At 35.3% G+C, this 19,187-nt stretch overlaps 2 protein-coding genes across 5 annotated transcripts; one reads left to right on the plus strand and one right to left on the minus strand.

Moving 5' to 3' along the window:
• Positions 1-750: 750 nt before the first annotated feature.
• On the plus strand, positions 751-8,876 carry LOC147569307 (protein IQ-DOMAIN 17-like). 4 transcript variants are annotated; one of them, XM_086655794.1, is made up of 6 exons: positions 846-1,983; positions 2,114-2,371; positions 2,534-2,782; positions 2,889-3,026; positions 3,113-4,024; positions 8,682-8,876. In XM_086655794.1, exons 1-5 carry the CDS (start codon positions 1,849-1,851, stop codon positions 3,977-3,979), a joined length of 1,647 nt encoding a protein of 548 aa, XP_086511920.1. In that variant the 5' UTR covers positions 846-1,848; the 3' UTR covers positions 3,980-4,024; positions 8,682-8,876. The 4 variants fall into 4 exon arrangements, with proteins under 4 accessions (XP_086511921.1, XP_086511920.1, XP_086511919.1 ...); XM_086655793.1 differs by having other exon boundaries at positions 1,108-1,983; positions 2,099-2,371; XM_086655795.1 differs by lacking the exon at positions 8,682-8,876 and having other exon boundaries at positions 751-1,983; positions 3,113-4,134.
• A 644-nt stretch (positions 8,877-9,520) lies between these two features.
• On the minus strand, positions 9,521-11,106 carry LOC147569308 (uncharacterized). The gene is made up of 2 exons (XM_086655796.1): positions 10,939-11,106; positions 9,521-9,708 (listed from the first exon to the last, which is right to left on the minus strand). The coding sequence occupies exons 1-2, from the start codon at positions 11,059-11,061 to the stop codon at positions 9,619-9,621; spliced, it is 213 nt and encodes a 70-aa protein (XP_086511922.1). The 5' UTR covers positions 11,062-11,106; the 3' UTR covers positions 9,521-9,618.
• Positions 11,107-19,187: the final 8,081 nt, after the last annotated feature.

The raw sequence follows: 19,187 nt of genomic DNA on the forward strand, positions 1-19,187 counted from the left end.
TCTATACACAACTCTAAAAAATTATCAGATTAAATAACTAAATAAAACTACACGAAAAAAAATCAAATATAGCAGAAAATATCATCCAAAAATTTTGAAGTTCAAATTTCTATTACCGTAATTAATTATTTATAAATAAAATATATTCGAACATTAAGCAAAAAAGTTAACCAAATATTAACTAATAACCAAAAAATATTATATTCCAATCAGACCATTTCATGTTATAATTCAGGGTAAAATCCAATAGCCCCATTCGAATGCACAAGGTAATAGTTTTCATGCTATGTCTCTTTATGGGTCAATCGGTTGCTCCATGAATCGGGTGTGGCTGATCCACATATGAGTTGGTGACTGGTAATAGTTTTTGTGCAATGTTAAGGTTATATACAAAAAAACATAGATTGTGTTATTGTGAAATTAGTAATTGATCAGGTCTAGATTGTAGTATTTTTTTTTTAGATTTTCGATAAAATATTTGCTAAATAACACTAATAAAATAAATTTTATTTTTGTTTAATAATTTAATAAAATAAAAGGTTGTGTCTAGTGAATAATTTTGGGGAGTTAAAACATAGTTGTATTTAGCAATATAAGATTACAAAAAGTATTTGCTAGATAAAACCAACAAACCAATTTTTGGTGTTGGTTAGCAATTTAATGAAAAAGAAATAGTTGTGTCTAGCAAATAGCTTTGTGAAGCAATAATGAAGCTTTGTTTAGCATTTGTCATTTGAAAATCAAAAAGACATACTCTAAGATTTGATAAGGATGGGAACGGAACCGGGCGAACTACCCTCAGACACTAATTTTCATCTCCTAGGGCGACAAACACTTCGCTATATGATGCTATTAAGGTCGCCTGACAGACTCCGACGAACACATGCCGACTAGAGTGCCCATAGCCCACCAAGATCGCCATTTTTTTGGGCCCGTCGAGTAAGGGACACATCCTGCTCCAAACAGACATTAAAGTGTATTTAGATTTCGGGTGTCCATGGACTCGTACCAGCTATGGCGGTTGTCAGGCCTTCCTGGTTTCTTTTTGCCGGGCACCCAAGTTGGACTCTCTAATAAATCAATCTCGGCCCAAAAATGTAAGACGGCATCTGATCTGACTTTTCTGGTAATCAGGTTCTCAGATTTGTAGAATAATCCAATCAAATAGAGTTGAAGGAATCTGATTAGTTTGACTAATCGATGATAAACCCATTTTCCAAGATGAAGTTCCCTTCTTCCTATTAAAATGGCAAAATTGGTGGCGATCTTGATGGTACAAAAACAAATGACACAACATCTTCCTTTATCTTCCCCTGTTTTCTCTCTCTCTCTCTTCACTCACTGTAAACCTCCATTAACTACTGCAACTACCCATGTGACACCATGAGAACTAGTCAGTATTAACTTCACAAATAAAGAAAATACTAAAAAACTTACCCATTAAGACACTACTCTCTTCACTTCTCTCCTTTTAGTTATTGCTCCCATTAACAAAATTGAGTTCCTCCCAACAACAACAACTTGCACACTACACAATCCTCTAGTTTCTCTCTCTCTCTCTCTCTCTCTCTCTCTCTCTCTCTCTCTCTCTCTCTCTCTCTCTCTCTAAATCAATCTCTTTTTCAGTTACTCTCTCTCTTCCTCTGCTCTGGGTATTGATTTTTTTTTCTTATAATTGATCTCTGACATCTCCATTAGTGTTATTGTGCTACCCTCTTTAGCCAATTATAATTGTACTCATAAAAGCTATTCATTTACTTTCTCACACTAATTTTTCTCTTCACAATTACAAGAAGAGCTACATTTTGTAAATGCAGCTAATTAGTTTGTATTTTATCTCATTTGATAATGGGGAAGAAGGAAGGAATTTCATGGTTAAGTGCAGTAAAAAGAGCTTTTAGATCTCCTACTAAGAAGAATGAAAAGAGTTCTAATACTGGAAGAAGAGAAGAACATGGAGAAGAAGAAGAGGAAAAGGAAAAGGTGAGATTTTTATGATTTTTTTTCATTTTTTAATCAATTTTACTAATTGGGTTTTCTAGGCTTCTAGCATTGGGATGATTTTCTAATTTCTTGATCAATGTAATCTAATTTAAAGCTTGGGTATCAACAGAAGAAAGAGAAAAGAAGATGGATTTTCAGAAAAGGATCAAACCCTATAGAATCAGTGGTACAACATCAATCTAAAGAAAAAGCGGATTCAGACCAAATACACGCCATTGCAGTGGCAGTGGCACAGGCGGCCGCTACCGAAGCAGTGGTGGAGACAGTAAAAGCTGCGGTGGAGGTGGTTAGGTTAACTAGACCTACTAATTTTGCTAAAGAAAATTACTCTGCTGTCATAATTCAAACAGCTTTCAGAGGATATCTGGTAATCAAAATTTAGGACTTTCTTTTTGTTTGATTAAAATTTAAATAATGGGTTACCATAATTTGATAAAAAAAACTTATGGGTTTTGAAAATTAGATCAAAATATTTTGTGGGTATTGAGAATTTGATCGAAATTATTTGTGGGTTAATTGAATTTTGAAGGCAAGAAGAGCACTTAGAGCATTAAAAGGACTGGTAAAACTGCAAGCTTTAGTGAGAGGATATAATGTAAGAAAGCAAGCTAAGATGACATTAAGATGTATGCAAGCTTTGGTTAGAGTTCAAGGTAGAGTGAGAGATCAAAGATTGAAACAAAATCAAGACGAAAGTAGAATATCTACCATTAGTGATTCTAATAGTTTCTTGGGTTCTCGATATTTTTCTGATATTGCTGAGAGAAAATCAATTACTGTAAGTTGTTTTTATTTCTTCTTCTTTATTCTTTCTATAAGTTTATGATTGATTTGATTAGAGCTTTATAAATGTGTTATTAATGGGGGTTTTGTTTTGGTTATAGTCTAGAGATGGAAGTAGTATAGTTGATGATTGGGATAATCGAATTCATAATCTTGAAGAGATGAAAGCTGTGTTGCAGCATAGAAATGAAGCTGTTTTTAAACGCGAAAAAGTTCTTTCTCAATCCTTCTCTAACCAGGTTAATCTCTCTCTTTCTCTCTAAATATATATAAAGTTGTTGGATTTTGAACTTAATTTTGAGTTTTTTTGGTTATATAAATAAAGATATGGAGATCAAGAAGGAACCCATCAGGAGGAGATCAAGAAGAAGAAATAGGACCAAAATGGTTAGATAGATATTTGGCAACAAAGCAATGGGAAAATAACAGAGGAAGAGTATCAACTGATCAAAGAGACTTCATTAAAACAGTTGAAATTGATACTTCAAGACCTTATTCTCACTCATCTTCATCTTCTTCCTTCAGAAAATCACAAGAACAACAACAACAACAGTTTCACCATAATAATCATAATCATCCCCATTATCATCTTCATCAACAACAACAACTCAATTCACAGTCAGTTGCTTCTCCTCTTCAGAGACCTCAAACCCACCATTACTCGATCAATCAATCTATTGTAACTCCTTCTCCATCAAAATCAAGACCCTTACAAGTACGTTCGGCCAGCCCACGTTTTCTAAGAGAAGAAAGAAACTACCCAAGAGCCCAAACTCCTGGTTCAAATTCATACTATAATGGTGACGGTGGTCACCGCGTAGGTGGTGGCAGTGGCACCGGAATAATTAGTTCAATACCAAATTACATGGCTGCAACAGAATCAGCTAAAGCAAGGGTAAGATCAAAAAGTGCACCAAGACAGAGACCATCAACACCAGAGAGAGAAAGAGGAGGATCAATTGTATCAGCTAAGAAAAGATTATCATTTCCAGTCCCACCAGATCATCATAATAAGTTTGGTTACGGATTTGGAGGAGGTAATCAGAATTTAAGAAGCCCAAGTTTTATCAGTGTTCATGGTGGAATTCATTATGGGGTAGAACCACATTCGAACGTATCATCTCGTACGGGTAGTTTCCGTGATGAGATTTCTCCTGCTTCAACTAGTGATATCAGGAGGTTTTGGAGATGATGATTTTAGACAGACAAACAGAGAGAGAATTCTAGTGTAGTTTAGGTTTAATAACAAGAGATACTATAACTGTCGTTATGAATGATATTGATAGATTTCATTGTGTAGAAGATTGTATTTTAATATGTTTAATCATGGTCAACTAGATTTTGAACTGTTTGTTTTTTCTTTACTTCTTGTGTGGTGTGATTAGTTGAATAACTTGAATCTGATGAATTGGAATTTTGTTGAGTTTGCTCATGGGATAAGTTAGATGAAGAGATTTGAGTCGAACACAAACCCTAAGATTAAATCCTGTGCTTTTGGGTGTATAAACAGATTTATAATTATGTTTCACTTCGATGCGAATACTCCAGCAGTGATGCTTTTGGTGGTATTTCAACACTTTTTTTTGCTTTTACGGCCACGCTTTTATACATACTTTTGACTGTCGCTGTGATGTGTAGACTTTTAGTGACACTAACCATGCATCTAAAACTGTCATAAACTGAGCGCGGCCATAAAATAATGGCCGCAACGCATTACAAAAAGTGGCGGACGGGGCATTGGAAAGTGATTGTGAGGTTTGGCAAAAGTAGTTGCAAGAAATGAGAATACGTGGTCGCAAAAGCAATGACAAACTGTCAGAAAAAGTGATCACATGCGTCGCAAAAGTGATAGCAGAAACAGTGTCACCGAAAGTGATGGCAAAACATCATACACTGTCGCAAAAAATGTGACGACAGACTACTACAAATAGTGATAACGGACTGCCGCAAATAGTGATAATGGCCTACCGCAAATAGTGATGACAGATGTGCAAGTTACTGGCCTCACTCAGCAACCGTGACAAACATTTTCGCCCATTAAAACAATATAAAAAGCAGAAGCACGATTATTTGCTAAAGACATTCTTCATTGTGAAAAATAAGTATTTGAGGAAAGTTACAGATCAAACCCAGTTGAATGCAGAATTTTTGGTCTTCACCGTCTGCTCTATGGCTCCAAAGGCTGTGGTGTTTCAACTTCCTTCAACTTCTCCAGAGCTGAAATTCGTTCATCCAGAGATTCATAGAAGCCTTTGACCTGGAGAACACAAAATACGTCATGTTTTTATCAACCACTATAGAGTGCAGAACTAAAGTTCAGAAGAACTTTAGTCACCGAATGATTAAATTTTTGTAGTTTCATTCACCAATAATTATTTTTAAGTAAATTTTCGTTCATCAACTGTTACGTTACACAAAGAACGTGTAACCTAGAATTTTATCATACAAAAGAGATACAAATAAAATATCTCGTTATACCTAATGTAGTAACTGGAGTATATGAGCAACTGACATGACAAAAAGTTCTAACATGAAGAGTATCCATGCTAGACAGTTAAAACGTTATTCAGGTGAGAGAAAGATGTACCCTATGGAGTGACAGTAATAGTTAATGGACACCCTCTCTTGGCATCCATGACCAAACTTAGTTTTTGCAGGTAAAAGAATTCTACTTTCAATTTCTTCGGAAAATAAATACGACATCGGCCACTCTTGAAGATAACTTTGACGTCGAAACCTCAATGAAGGACTATTCAATCACCGACAGATATTTACAGATTTTTGTCACCATTACTCATAAATAATCGATCCTCTTACCGTTCGTTCATAAAGTATATGCAAAATTCACTTGTCTTAGTTACTTACATGCCATCTAAGAAGTTTGTCGCCATTGTAAATATGAAAGGAAATCTATGGTCACTTCCCTTCTGTTATGGCTACGGCCTACGGTAATAAGATTAGATTCACAAACAAAATAGCACCTAAAGTGGCGAGTCTAGCGTCATTTTTATTTTTACTTTCTGGTAGATGAACTATATATTGGTGAGTGATAGGTTAGATTGTGTTAGAGAGAAGAAGGTGTAATAGAAGTGTTAATATTAGAAGAAGGTGTAATAGAAGTGTTAATATTAGAAGAAGGTGTAATAGGAGTGTTAGTATAAAGGAAGAGTAAGTACTAGGGGCATTTATGTCTTTTTACCTTCTCATAATTCTGTTAGAGATAACTGTAATATGAAAGTTTGTTATAATAACAAACTTTCTCACTCTCTCTCTACCGAACTCTGTATCTTGTCTATATAAGGAGATGATTACTCCTTAGTTTGGTTTAATGAGAAAATACTGTTTCTCTCTCTATCTTACTTTGAGTCTCTGATCTAACATGGTAACAGAGCTTCTAGATTTTTTAATTTGCTTCCGCATCTAAATCTTAGAGAGAGAAACCTTCGTTGATCATGGAGTCGTCTTCATCATCATCTTCTTCTTCATCACAACCTTTAACTCTTAATATCACAAATTATATCTCTGAAAAACTCGATGAGAATAACTTTTTGGTCTGGCGTGATCAATTCGAATCAATTCTAATTAGCAATGATCTGATTGGCTATGTGGATGGATCGATCTCGCAACCAGAAACCTCGATCATCGATTCAGAAGGAAGAGAGATTCTCAATCCTGCTTTTCAAGTTTGGCGTAAATATGATCATTTTGTTAAGTCCTGTCTCAAAGCTACTTTTTCAAGGTCAATTTCAGCAGATGTTCTAGGTCTTCCAACTTCTCACAAGATCTGGAGTTATTTGAATGAGGTTTATGCTGAGGAATTTGAGGCAAAGCAAGACTTTCTTCGCAAACAAATTCAAAGAGGTAATGCTTCTATAAATGATTATCTTCGAAAGATCAAATCATTAGCTGATTCTTTAGCTTCAGTAAATGATAAAGTTACTGAAAAAGAGATGATTAGAATTGTTTTGGCTGGATTAGGAAAGAAATTCAGTCAATTTGTGATTGCTATAGATAATATAAATGATAGAATTAGATTTCCTGAATTAAGATCAAAATTACTTCATCATGAGCAGTGGCTTCTCTCTCAAGAAATTTATGAACAAACTGCTTTTTATGTTAATCAAAGTTCAAATCGAAATTCTACACCCTATAAACATGGCTTGAATCAGTCAAAATCAAATTAAAAACATAAATCTGTGATCTCTAAATCTGTGCAACCTAAAGGGTTTAAAAATCAGATAGAGTCTACAAATCAATCTTCCTCACAACAACAACAATCTCAGCATCCACTTATGAACCAGAAGGCAGTGAATTTTGACTTCACTTCGATTCCTTGTGGTATCTGTCATAAGTGGGGACATCAAGCAAACAAATGCAGATTTAGGTATACTCCTTCAAAACCCCTAAATTCTCAAAGTTTTGCTGGTCTTCATATTGAAGAAAATATCAATTCAGAAGACAATATTGAATCTTCTCCAGAAGAATGTAATGTTGCTATTAAGGAATGTCAATTAGCTGAAGCCACGCCTGTTTCTTCAAAAGTTTGGCTTGCTGACTCAGGTGCCTCCAGCCATATGAGAAATGATCCTCAGGTACTGACTCAATCTGCTCCTTATCTAGGTCATGAATCAGTTATGGTTGGTAGTGGTTCTTCTATACCTATTGTGAGCACTGGTCATACTCAGTTAAATACTATAGATCATGATTTTGATTTGCATAATATTTTAGTTGTTCCTCACTTGAAGAAGAACTTACTGTCCATTGCTAAATTTACAAAAGACAATGATTGTTCTGTTGAGTTTTTTCCATGGGGCTATAGCATAAAGGACTTGCTCTCAAGTGATGTTCTTACAGAAGGCCCAATGGTTAACAACTTATATCCTATTGAGTGCATCACTGAGTCTCCTCCATTGAGTCTTAACACTACTTTATCAGCTTCTCCTTCCTTATGGCACCATAGACTTGGCCATACTGCTAAAGGTGTGCTAGAGAAACTAAACACAAGAGGCCTTATTCAGTTAGACTCTAAAGAATTTGTAAAAGTCTGTCATTCTTGTCAGCTTGGTAAGAGTAAATGTCAGCCTTTTACATTATCTACTAGTAGCACATCTTCACCACTTGAGATGATTCATTGTGATGTCTGGGGTCCAGCTCCTGTTGAAACAGTAAATGGGGCAAGATACTACATTCTTTTTGTGGATGATTATAGTAGATATTTTTGGATTTATCCAATGAGGCAAAGATCAGAGAGCTTGGTCTGTTTTAAGAAGTTCAAGGCTACTTATGAGAATCTCTTGTCCACCACTGTTAAAATTTTTCACAGTGATGGAGCTCCTGAACTATCTAAAGGTGATTTCAAGCTTTTCTTAGATGACAATGGTATTCTATTGAGGTGTACATGTCCTTATACTCCCCAGCAGAATGGGATTGCTGAAAGGAAGAACAGACAGATTACTGAGGTGGGGAATACCCTATCTTTTAAGGCTTCTCTTCCTAAGTCTTATTGGTTTGATGCTTTTGAGGCTGCAACCTATGTAATAAATCGATTACCCTCCAAAGTTCTTGATCAAAAGTCTCCCTATGAGGTATTATTCTCTCATACTCCTGATTACTCTTTTCTCAAGGTTTTTGGGTGCACTTGCTTTCCTCATTTGGCCTCTACAAGACAAGATAAACTTTCCCCTAAGTCTGTAAAGTGTGTTTTCTTGGGGTATAGCCTTACTAACAAAGGATACAAATGTCTAGACCCTGAGACTTCTAGGGTCTATATCTCCAGACATGTTATATTTGATGAGGATTCATTCCCTTTTGCTGAATCCTCTTCTCCTATTGCTGATACTTCTCAATCCACACAAGTGGTGTTACCTATGCTTACCACTTCTTTTATCTCTTAGGTTTAGTAAGAAGAGACACTATAACTGTTGTTATGAATGATATTGATAGATTTCATTGTGTAGAAGATTGTATTTTAATATGTTTAATCATGATGAACTAGATTTTGAACTGTTTGTTTTTTCTTTACTTCTTGTGTGATGTGATTAGTTGAATAACTTGAATCTGATGAATTGGAATTGTGTTGAGTTTGCTCATGGGATAAGTTAGATGAAGAGATTTGAGTCGAACACAAACCCTAAGAGTAAATCCTGTGCTTTTGGGTGTATAAACAGATTTATAATTATGTTTCACTTCGATGCAAATACTCCAGCAGTGATCCTTTTGGTGGTATTTCAACACTTTCTTTTTGCTTTTACGGCCACGCTTTTATACATACTTTTGACTGTCGCTGTGATGTGGAGACTTTTAGTGACACTAACCATGCATCTAAAACTGTCATAAACTGAGCGCGGCCATAAAATAATGGCCGCAACGCATTACAAAAAGTGGCGGACGGGGCATTGAAAAGTGATTGTGAGGTTTGGCAAAAGTAGTTGCAAGAAATGAGAATACGTGGTCGCAAAAGCAATGACAAACTGTCAGAAAAAGTGATCACATGCGTCGCAAAAGTGATAGCAGAAACAGTGTCACCGAAAGTGATGGCAAAACATCATACACTGTCGCAAAAAATGTGACGACAGACTACTGCAAATAGTGATAACGGACTGCCACAAATAGTGATAACGGCCTAACGCAAATAGTGATGACATTGACAGATGTGCAAGTTACTGGCGTCACTCAGCAACCGTAACAAACATTTTCGCCCATTAAAACAATATAAAAAGCAGAAGCACGATTATTTGCTAAAGACATTCTTCATTGTGAAAAATAAGTATTTGAGGAAAGTTACAGATCAAACCCGGTTGAATGCAGAATTTTTGGTCTTCACCGTCTACTCTATGGCTCCAAAGGCTGTGGTGTTTCAACTTCCTTCAACTTCTCCAGAGCTGAAATTCGTTCATCCAGAGATTCATAGAAGCCTTTGACCTGGGGAACACAAAATACGTCATGTTTTTATCAACCACTATAGAGTGCAGAACAAAAGTTCAGCAAAACTTTAGTCACCGAATGATTAAATTTTTGTAGTTTCATTCACCAATAATTATTTAAGTAAATTTTCGTTCATCAACTGTTACGTTACACAAAGAACGTGTAACCTAGAATTTTATCATACAAAAGAGATACAAATAAAATATCTCGTTATACCTAATGTAGTAACTGGAGTATATGAGCAACTGACATGACAAAAAGTTCTAAGATGAAGAGTATCCATGCTAGACAGTTAAAACGTTATTCAGGTGAGAGAAAGATGTACCCTATGGAGTGACAGTAATAGTTCATGGACACCCTCTCTTGGCATCCATGACCAAACTTAGTTTTCGCAGGTAAAAGAATTCTACTTTCAATTTCTTCGGAAAATAAATACGACATCGGCCAATCTTGAAGATAACTTTGACGTCGAAGCCTCAATGAAGGACTATTCAATCACCGACAGATATTTACAGATTTTTGTCACCATTACTCATAAATGATCGATTCTCTTATCGTTCGTTCATAAAGTATATGCAAAATTCACTTGTCTTAGTTACTTACATGCCATCTAAGAAGTTTGTCGCCATTGTAAATATGAAAGGAAATCTATGGTCACTTCCCTTCTGTTATGGCTATGGCTTACGGTAATAAGATTAGATTCACAAACAAAATAGCACCTAAAGTGGTGAGTCTAGCGTCATTTTTATTTTTACTTTCTGGTAGATGAACTATATATTGGTGAGTGATAGGTTAGATTGCTGTCCAAACAACTGTAAAACCATCTCTCCTCCTCCTTCTCCTCCAGTAAATGTCTCCAAATCAATTTCGGTTTTACCCAAATTCTAAATTCAAACCCCCAACAAGACCAATAAAAGGTATAAACAATAAATAAATTTGTGTATAAAGAATTTCATACAAACTTATATATTGAAACACTTCAATGGGAATTACTAAAGGGAAATGATTCTTGAAACCAATTCAGTAATGTCCTCTAATCAATCAAAAACAAATTTCACAAACTACATCAATCATCTCATATCTTGAAATGGGTTTCTTTAAAATTCATAAATTCTCATTGTTAAACATATTAGATAATTGGTATATAAACAATGTAGAATAGAAAGAACCCAGACAAGGAAATCAAAGGAAAATAATAATGAATCAAAATAAAGAACAAACTCTAACCTGGGTAGAGATGTTTTCATGTGCAAACTTGTAATCCTTATGAAGGAAATATAAAGCAGCAGACGAAGCCATAGCAGCTCCAGCGAAGAACGATGATAATCTTGCTCTTATAACGTAACCCATCTCTCTTCTTCTTAACAATTCTCCTAAGTTGGGGCAAAATTGAGCTAATTGGGGCAAAATTGAGCTAATTGGGGCGGGAAAAACTAGGTTAAGCCCAACTTCAAAGACCTGAAAGTTTAAAGTTCTCAAAAAATTTAAGAGATTTGGGACAAAATGTTCTCGACCTTGAAAATTCTCAAATTTGAAAGTTTTTTTTTGTCCAAAGGAAATGAAAAGAAACCAACTAATAACCAATATCCGAAGTCAGAGCTTGTAGCGAGTCCCAGGCCTGTCGTTTCTGATTTCTCCTGCCCCATTTCGCTAACATATCAGCTTCTTTGTTGTTGTTTCTCGAAATGTGAATGAATAAAATATTGTCGAACTCACTTTTGATATTCCTTATCGCTTCCAGGTGTTTCTCTGACTGCCAATGGATCGTCGAGACTTTGCTATCGAGGTTGTTGATCAAATTCAGATTATCACTTTCGATGGCTAATTGCAATACTTGGAGATCTTTTGCCCATTGGATCGCCTTGAGAATGGCTAGGCATTCGCATTCTTCTAAATTTTGGCCACGAATAGTGTCCGCTATCGCCATTATGAATTTTGACTGAGCATTTATCAAGATGCATCTGTAGCCTGCTGGCTCTTGGATATTAATAAACGACGCATCCACCTTAATTTTATAGTAGTCGTTTTTTATGTCAGATCCCTGTTGCTATTTGTTATTGAGTTTCCATGTCTTTTTGTTGGGAATGTTCGTTACCATATTCTTTATAGATGAGATCGCTTGCATGATTGATTGGTCCTTTCCTGCAAATTTTTTTCACATCTTGCTTTCCATATGTTACAGAGAATTTTTGAGAACAATGTTACCTTTTCTTTGTCCATGTCCTTCCATCTGACAATACATTCTCCGATATTGTCTATATTATCTGTTTTAACATTGAAATGAAACCAAATTTGTCGAGCATGCGAACAATGTAGAAGTACATGAGTAATCGTCTCAATACTATCACAATATGTACAATTTAGGTTGTTGCCTATGTATTTCCCAATTCTGTCTCTCACAGGTAAACTATTAGTACAACATTTCCATAGGAATAGTTTAATTCTGGGGTGGTGTTTATGTCCCATATAAAATCCCAATCAATAAATTCTTATTCCTGGACGTTGGTTATTAAAAAATTATACATTGATCTTATCGTGAAGTTACCTGATTTTGTCAGCATCCATCTCATGTTGTCTTCTTGGTTTGGCTGCAAGTTTATACTTAGAATCGCATTACATATATCAGGGTTAAATAATTGATTTATAATATTTACATTCCATGTATTATTCGCAATAAGTTGATATACCATCTGTAGATCACTGTTTGAGTCATTAATAAGAGGCGGAGGGTGGTTTGGGATCCAGAAGTCGTTCAAGATATTAACCTTAGTACCTTTGTTAACCTCCCAGAAGGTTAGTTTAGAAACCTGTTGATAGTGTTTAAAGAGGGATTTCCACAACCAAGAGTGGTTTTGTTTGGCCGATTTCGGTTTGTGTTCTTTGGGCAAGTATTTAGATTTAAGGATCCTAGCACACGGGGTATCTGGGTTCTTCAAAGTTCTCCATACTAGTTTACTAAGGAAAGCTTGGTTGTCTATGGTGGGAAGTCTGAATCCAAGACAACCCATTTTCCTAGGGCGGCAAATTTTCGACCAATTTATGGTATGAATAGTTTTAGATTTTCCCCACCAGAAAGACCTTTGTAAGGTCTCAATGCGTTTGCTTATGCCTTTTGGAATGGCGAAGCATTGCATTTGGTATCGGGGAACGACCGCTGCTATTGTTGAAATAATAACAGAACGACATGCTTGGAAAAAAAAGGTTGGTTTGCCACTTCGAGAGCTTGATTTGAATCTGATTAATCAGCGAGGAGAAGACTTGTTTCTTGTTAGCTCCAATAAAAAGGTGAGTTCCTAGGTTTTTATCCAGGTTGGAGGATTGGTGAACTTTGAGATTGCGAATCATCATACGCTTAAATTTATGGTGAGTATTTTTGGAGAAAAAGATCGTTGATTTAGAGTAATTGATCATTTGACCTGAGTTTTCACTGAAAATATTGAGAATATTCATAAGGCTGTTAATGTTCTCAAGAGAGTTCTGCCCGAATATTAAGCAGTCATCTGCGAACAGCAAGTGTTTGATGGATAAATTAGATTTTGGAATGGGGAATCCGATGAAGTCGTTGGAAGTGTTATTATGTTCAAGCAGTCGGTTGAGACCTTCCATGGCCAGAGTGAAGAGGAATGGGGAGAGCGGATCCCCTTGCCGAATTCCTCGCGTGACGTTGAAAGATGGGTCAGGTCTATCATTAATGAGGACTGCCATTGATGAGGTGGCGATGCAAGAGTGGATCATACTAATCAATGGTCATTAAAGCCTAACTTCGCCATGATTTTTTCGAGGTATGGCCATTCTACCCGGTCAAAGGCTTTGGACATGTCTAGCTTCAGACCAAAGTAGCTTTTAGCTCCCCGGATAGTCCTAAAATAATGAGATAGTTTCTGGCTAATGATGATGTTATCTGTTATATGCCTACCAGGAACATAAGCCGCTTGAAAGGGAGATATAAGCTCCGGAAGAGTGCGTTTGAGACGGTTGGCTAGGATTTTAGAAATAATCTTGTACGTAGTATTCAGAAGGCTGATAGGTCTGTAGTCCGTTGTGGTCTGAGGAGTTTTGGTTTTGGGATAAGACAGATGTAAATATGGTTAGACCCTTCGGGGAGTTGACAGTGGTGGAAGAAGTCCTTGACCACCTTGCAAATGTCTGAGTTCACTATATTCCAATTTGCTTGGTAGAAGTAAGGGGGATAACCATCCGGACCTGGAGCCGCATCAGTTTTTAGAGAGTAGACTGCATTATTGAGCTCCTCATTGTTCGGGGTCGCTATGAGCATTACATTTTGGGCCTCGGTAATCTGGGCCGTAAAAAGATCCAGGATATTGCTTCCCACTGTTGGTTCAATGGTGGTGGATATCTTGGTAAGGTTAGAGTGAAATAAGTTAGCTATCTCATTATGGTCACTAGTCCAAGTACCATCATCGATTTTGAGGATCATGATTTGGTTATTTTTGTTCCTGTGTATAGCTTTGGAGTGAAAGTACTTCGTACTTCTATCTCCAAGATGAATATTCGCGTTTCTCGATTTCTCTCGCCAGAGACTTTGTTGCTGATTATAAGCTTCTTCAAGCTCTTTAGAAATTTTTTGGAAGGTCTCCTGATCTCTAATCCTTTGGAGACTCGTGGCCAGGCTTTTGATTTGTTGTCAATGTGTCCGAATACTTCTTTATTCCACTTTGACGGATTTATCGCTAATTTGTTCATGGAGTTTTGGATTTGAGGGGGGTTAGAAATCTAATTCTTTTGGATGAAGGCGCCACATTCTGGGTGTGTCATCCAGGTACGAATAAACTTGAAGGATTTCGGTCCTAGTTGAGATTTAAGGGTAGTGCTAAGAAGGATGGGGTTGTGGTCTGACCCAACACCCGGTAGGTGCTTGAGATTCGTGTTGGGGTAATCTATAAGCCACTGATCGTTGGTTAAGGCTCGATCTAATCTTTCTTGGATAAGATTCCCAGAAAATTGTCTGTTAGACCAGGTAACGGATATCCACTAAAGCCGACATCACGGATCCCAAGAAAATTAATCATACTCTTTATGTTATTGGCATAGGTTGGAAAGACTTTGTTTCCTCCTACTTTCTCATCCGGATGGAGAATGGTGTTTAGGTCTCCTATGATAATCCAAGGAGTGTTTTGCTCCGGAGTAAGGCTCTCTAAAGTTTTGAAAGATGAAAGTCGTGAAACTTAAAAGTTTTTGAACATTTTAGGGTTATTTCCAAATAGCTCCCAATTTTGTGACCAGCTTCCTGCCTAGCCCGGCCCCTCCTTTATCAAAAATACCCAGATGACCCCATTTTTGAGTTACCGTTATAACTCTGTTAACCAGACATCATTTCTCTCTCCTCCATCTCATTACCTCTCTCTGCTACCTCATCGTCTTCACCAGCGAAGGTCGCCGGTGGGCCAATTTTTCGACCGGCGACCTTCAAACATTAAAAAAAAATATATTCAAATTTGCAATTCAAATTTTATTTGAAGTAGTGGTTTGTAAATGAAACAATCAAATATTTTTAGCCCCACCTGAAAATAAATCCTGAATCCGCCACTGTCTTTATTCCACCCACGACACGTCATCTTTAAGATCTTAGTTGAGTTTTGCATCGGAGAGGATTTTTAACAAGAAATTCCAAAAATCTTACGTGGCACTCCAAGGTTCGAAGATTGAGTTTTGCGTTGGAGGTGCTCTGAGACATGTAAAAATCCAAATTAACTACTATATATAAAAATAATAGTTTTCCTTAAATAGATGATTTGATGCAATCTCCAAATTAAAGTAGGAAAATATTAATTCCTTTATAGTAATATATATATATATATATATATATATATATATATATATATACTAGGGTATATCCCGTGCCCTAGGGCACGGACACTTAAATCAATCAAATGTTACGAAATTTATTTTATATTTTACTGAGAGAGAGAGAGAGAGAGAGATTTTTGTTAGTTATTATTTTTTAGTACATTGAGAGAGAGAGAGAGATTTTAATTTCTTTCTTTAACCCTTGAAATTTATTTTGTTTCTTTTTTTCTTAAATTAGTTATTTTATTTCTAAGAAGGAAAGGATTATTGTTATTTAAATATGTAACTTTATTTCTACGAAGTTTTTTTCTTAAATTAGTTATTTTATTTCTAAGAAGGAAAGGATTATTGTTATTTAAAGAGGTAACTTTATTTCTACGAAGGACTATATTTTAAATTTTGAGAAGGGCTTCTAAACAATATGCATAATTAAATAAGGATGTTTGTCCCAGTCAACGTTTTCCCTTCTGTTTTATATAATATATATATATATATATATATATATATATATATATATATTTGTTGATTTAGAGAGGATATTCGAAACAATAGATTATATTTGACATCAATATCAGAACGAAGATCATTCATTCATTCTCATCAATATTTTTGTAAAACAATCATATCTATATTCCAATTTAAATTAATAAGGGAAAAAATATTTAAAGATTTCCTACTAAGATTTCTTTTAATTAAATAAAGATATTAAATGAAATATTTCCATTTACATTAAAGAAATAAAGGTGTGATTATCTTTAAATAAAGTTAGGATTTGATCGCCAACTCACATTTTACTATTGAGTTAAGCACCTTTAATAACATGATATCACTTTTTGATTATCATTTTCTCTATAAATAACAGTGGTGCATACTAAACTTAATCATAAAAGATTATTGAATAGAATCAAACAGCTTGAACTATAAGGAAAATGGCAAAGTCACTACAAGTCTCTGTTTTGTTTTTCCTTCTTTTCCTTGTATCTACCGTCTCTGCTGGTATTAGTTTTATCTATTTCTTCTTTCTTTTAATCTCGATTGTTTTACAAAAAATACTTACAAAATACAATTTATTTTGTGATAACTTACAATAAATTTTGTTATTGTGATGGGGATCAGGACGACAGAATGGATTGACCCACTCCATCAAAAATGGTGGTGAAGTGCAACCTAATGGACAAATGTATACATGTATATCTGCGTGCACCAAAACTTGCAACCAAGACTGCAAAGACAAGGGCTACTTGGGTGGTTATTGCCATCGGCCTGGATGTTGTGGTTGTCCCTTATATTAACCATCTCTCTAATTTCATTCACAATAATATATCAATAAATCGTCTAAATTAAGTTTATTGGTTAATTAGATTCTTTTCCTTCTTTTCATTCTCATAATTGTGTTGAATGTGTTTTGTTTGAAGTTAAAGAGTGCAATGCTTTTCTCAGTAGACGTAAATATTTAAGAGATAATCTTAAAATATGTCCTAAAGACACATACAAAAAACGTAAGAATATAAAAAGAAAAAAGATAGAAGAGGATATAATAGTAGACCTACTCTATATCTAAACAAAAATCAATCCTCTATTAAGAGTAAAAAAATTCATTAGCGAGAGAGAGTTGACTCGAAAATAAAGACCATTGATTTTGTCTAGGTCTAGAGTAGTTTTTGACTTGCAACCTCTTCTATTGTTACTCAGACATAAATTTTTTGTATTTTAATTGGGAAACATAAAAATCTATATGATTACTTGATTAGTGAATGGAATTAGATAAATCTTAGATACTCTTTGATTATAGATTGGATTTTGATGAGTTAGAATGGCCACAAATAGAATTAATTTTTTTTATCCGCCCACATTTGGAGTTTGAAGGAGATTAACTGTGTAGCTATCAGCTGATTGTTGAAGAAGAAGAAGAGGCACCTTAAGATCATCATCTGGTTTCATCTTATCCATTCCCCTTAACCTGAAGAAAATGGTAACCCAAACCTCAAAACAAGAACAACTTCACGAATACTTATAGTATTCAAGCAAAAACCAAATCATAAACATAATGTAGAAGCGAAAATAAATATAGATAAGTAGATAGAAACAAGAAGAACAAGGCAAAACAAAAATAGAAAGGAAAACTAACTTTTAGGTTTGAATTAGCTGCGTCTGGTAGTTCAATCTGCTCGTGAAGAAGTTTAGAATCTTTTAGGGTTTCCACAACGAAGTCTGACTTATTGTCAAACCGGAGTAGAGAGAGAAGAAGATGGAAGAAGCAAGCGAAGGTGAACGTCACCCACATTAAAAACCGGTGCTTATAGAGAACTCGGATCAATGGTCATTGACCCGAGTCAATAAAATTTCCGGATGCTAACAGCCTTTTGGCCCGGTGCCTTTAGAAGCACCCTTTGCAAAACCTTGACACTTGCAGCAAAATAATCACCATGACCCGACTCAGACTCCAAAACATAATTTCTTCACGCCGATGACATTGGGGAATTTTCGTCCGATGACAAGCACGTGACTCGCACGCTCACTACATAACGAGATTTTGACGGAAAAAGGGGCAATGGGAGTTTAACGCTTGAACGATAATGTTTTAAGGTGTGAAGTCCTAATATTGCTAAATAAATGGGGGGTATTTACTAAATCTCCCAAAAGTAAAAGGTAGTTTTTGGTCGGTGCTATTCACAGAGCTACTAAGAGCTATTTACAGATCTGGCTATTTGTAGGTCCACTTTTTACTATTTATAAATCTTTTGACTTTATCACAACTTATTAATTATTTAGAATAAAATCCTTATTTTAGAGATAAGTCCTTCACTCCATCTAAAACTCTTGATCTCTTCCCTCCAAAAATTCTTAAAGCAGTTTTTTCAACTTTTATCTTGATGTATTGGGTTTCATGACTTCTTTAGGTAGTTATTAAAGCAATCTTGTTAAGGATTTATCGTGAATCATATATATATTCATGGAAGTAGATTTCTCTTTAGTTCTTTACGTAGTTTTCAAAGAAATCTTGTCATAGAAGAAGATGACATTTTGTTTTTGTTGGTTCTTGCCGAAAAATTTCGGTTTAAATTTGGTGGTTCCTACAAAAAATCCATCTTTTGTTTTTGTTACCATATTTTGCTTATAGTTTTTGTTGTTTTTCACCGAAAATTGTTTGATAGAAAATGTCTTTCCTGTCGAAATTCATCTTTTTTGTTGTCATATTTTGCTTATAGTTTTTTTTTGTTTTTCACCGAAAATTGTTCGATAAAAAACGTCTCCGAAAATGTTCATCGTTTTAAGCATAATTCGACCTAAAATTTGTGTTGTTCATAAAAGTGAGGAAAGAATGTTGACCTAAAAATCTAAGTTCTTTTTGGAATAATCACCACAAATTGGTTTATCTTACTTTGATTTCACTCATAATATTGTTATATGAGTCTAATGAAGAGTTGTAGTTGAGTTCTTCACTATCAAACTCTTCCATTAATGAAGCTTCTTGACCACGAAGCTCCTCCATTAATGTACCTTCCTCATTATTAATTTCTTCTATTGCTAATGTTTCTAGTAGGTGATTGTGAGTTGATTGTTCATAGTTATAGTTGATTGTTGGGGTGGTGGAAGGTGTTGGTGGTGGGGTTTAGGAATGAAGGAGATAAAATATCTTCTACTCTATAATCACTATATTTTTTTTC

This window comes from Eschscholzia californica, unplaced genomic scaffold (genome assembly GCF_041429995.1).
Source record: "Eschscholzia californica isolate CP2 unplaced genomic scaffold, dmEscCali1.0.p SCAF_1, whole genome shotgun sequence".
Lineage (NCBI taxonomy): Eukaryota > Viridiplantae > Streptophyta > Magnoliopsida > Ranunculales > Papaveraceae > Eschscholzia > Eschscholzia californica.

Excerpts from the sequence above, each read along its gene's own strand:
- LOC147569307 (XM_086655793.1), top strand. The coding sequence starts at position 1,849 with ATGGGGAAGAAGGAAGGAATTTCATGGTTAAGTGCAGTAAAAAGAGCT. Across the intron at positions 1,984-2,098 it reads AAGAAGAGGAAAAGGAAAAG|CTTGGGTATCAACAGAAGAA; the intron begins GTGAGATTTTTA and ends TCTAATTTAAAG. Across the intron at positions 3,027-3,112 it reads CTCAATCCTTCTCTAACCAG|ATATGGAGATCAAGAAGGAA; the intron begins GTTAATCTCTCT and ends ATATAAATAAAG.
- LOC147569308 (XM_086655796.1), bottom strand. The coding sequence starts at position 11,061 with ATGGGTTACGTTATAAGAGCAAGATTATCATCGTTCTTCGCTGGAGCT. Across the intron at positions 9,709-10,938 it reads ATGAAAACATCTCTACCCAG|GTCAAAGGCTTCTATGAATC; the intron begins GTTAGAGTTTGT and ends TGTGTTCCCCAG.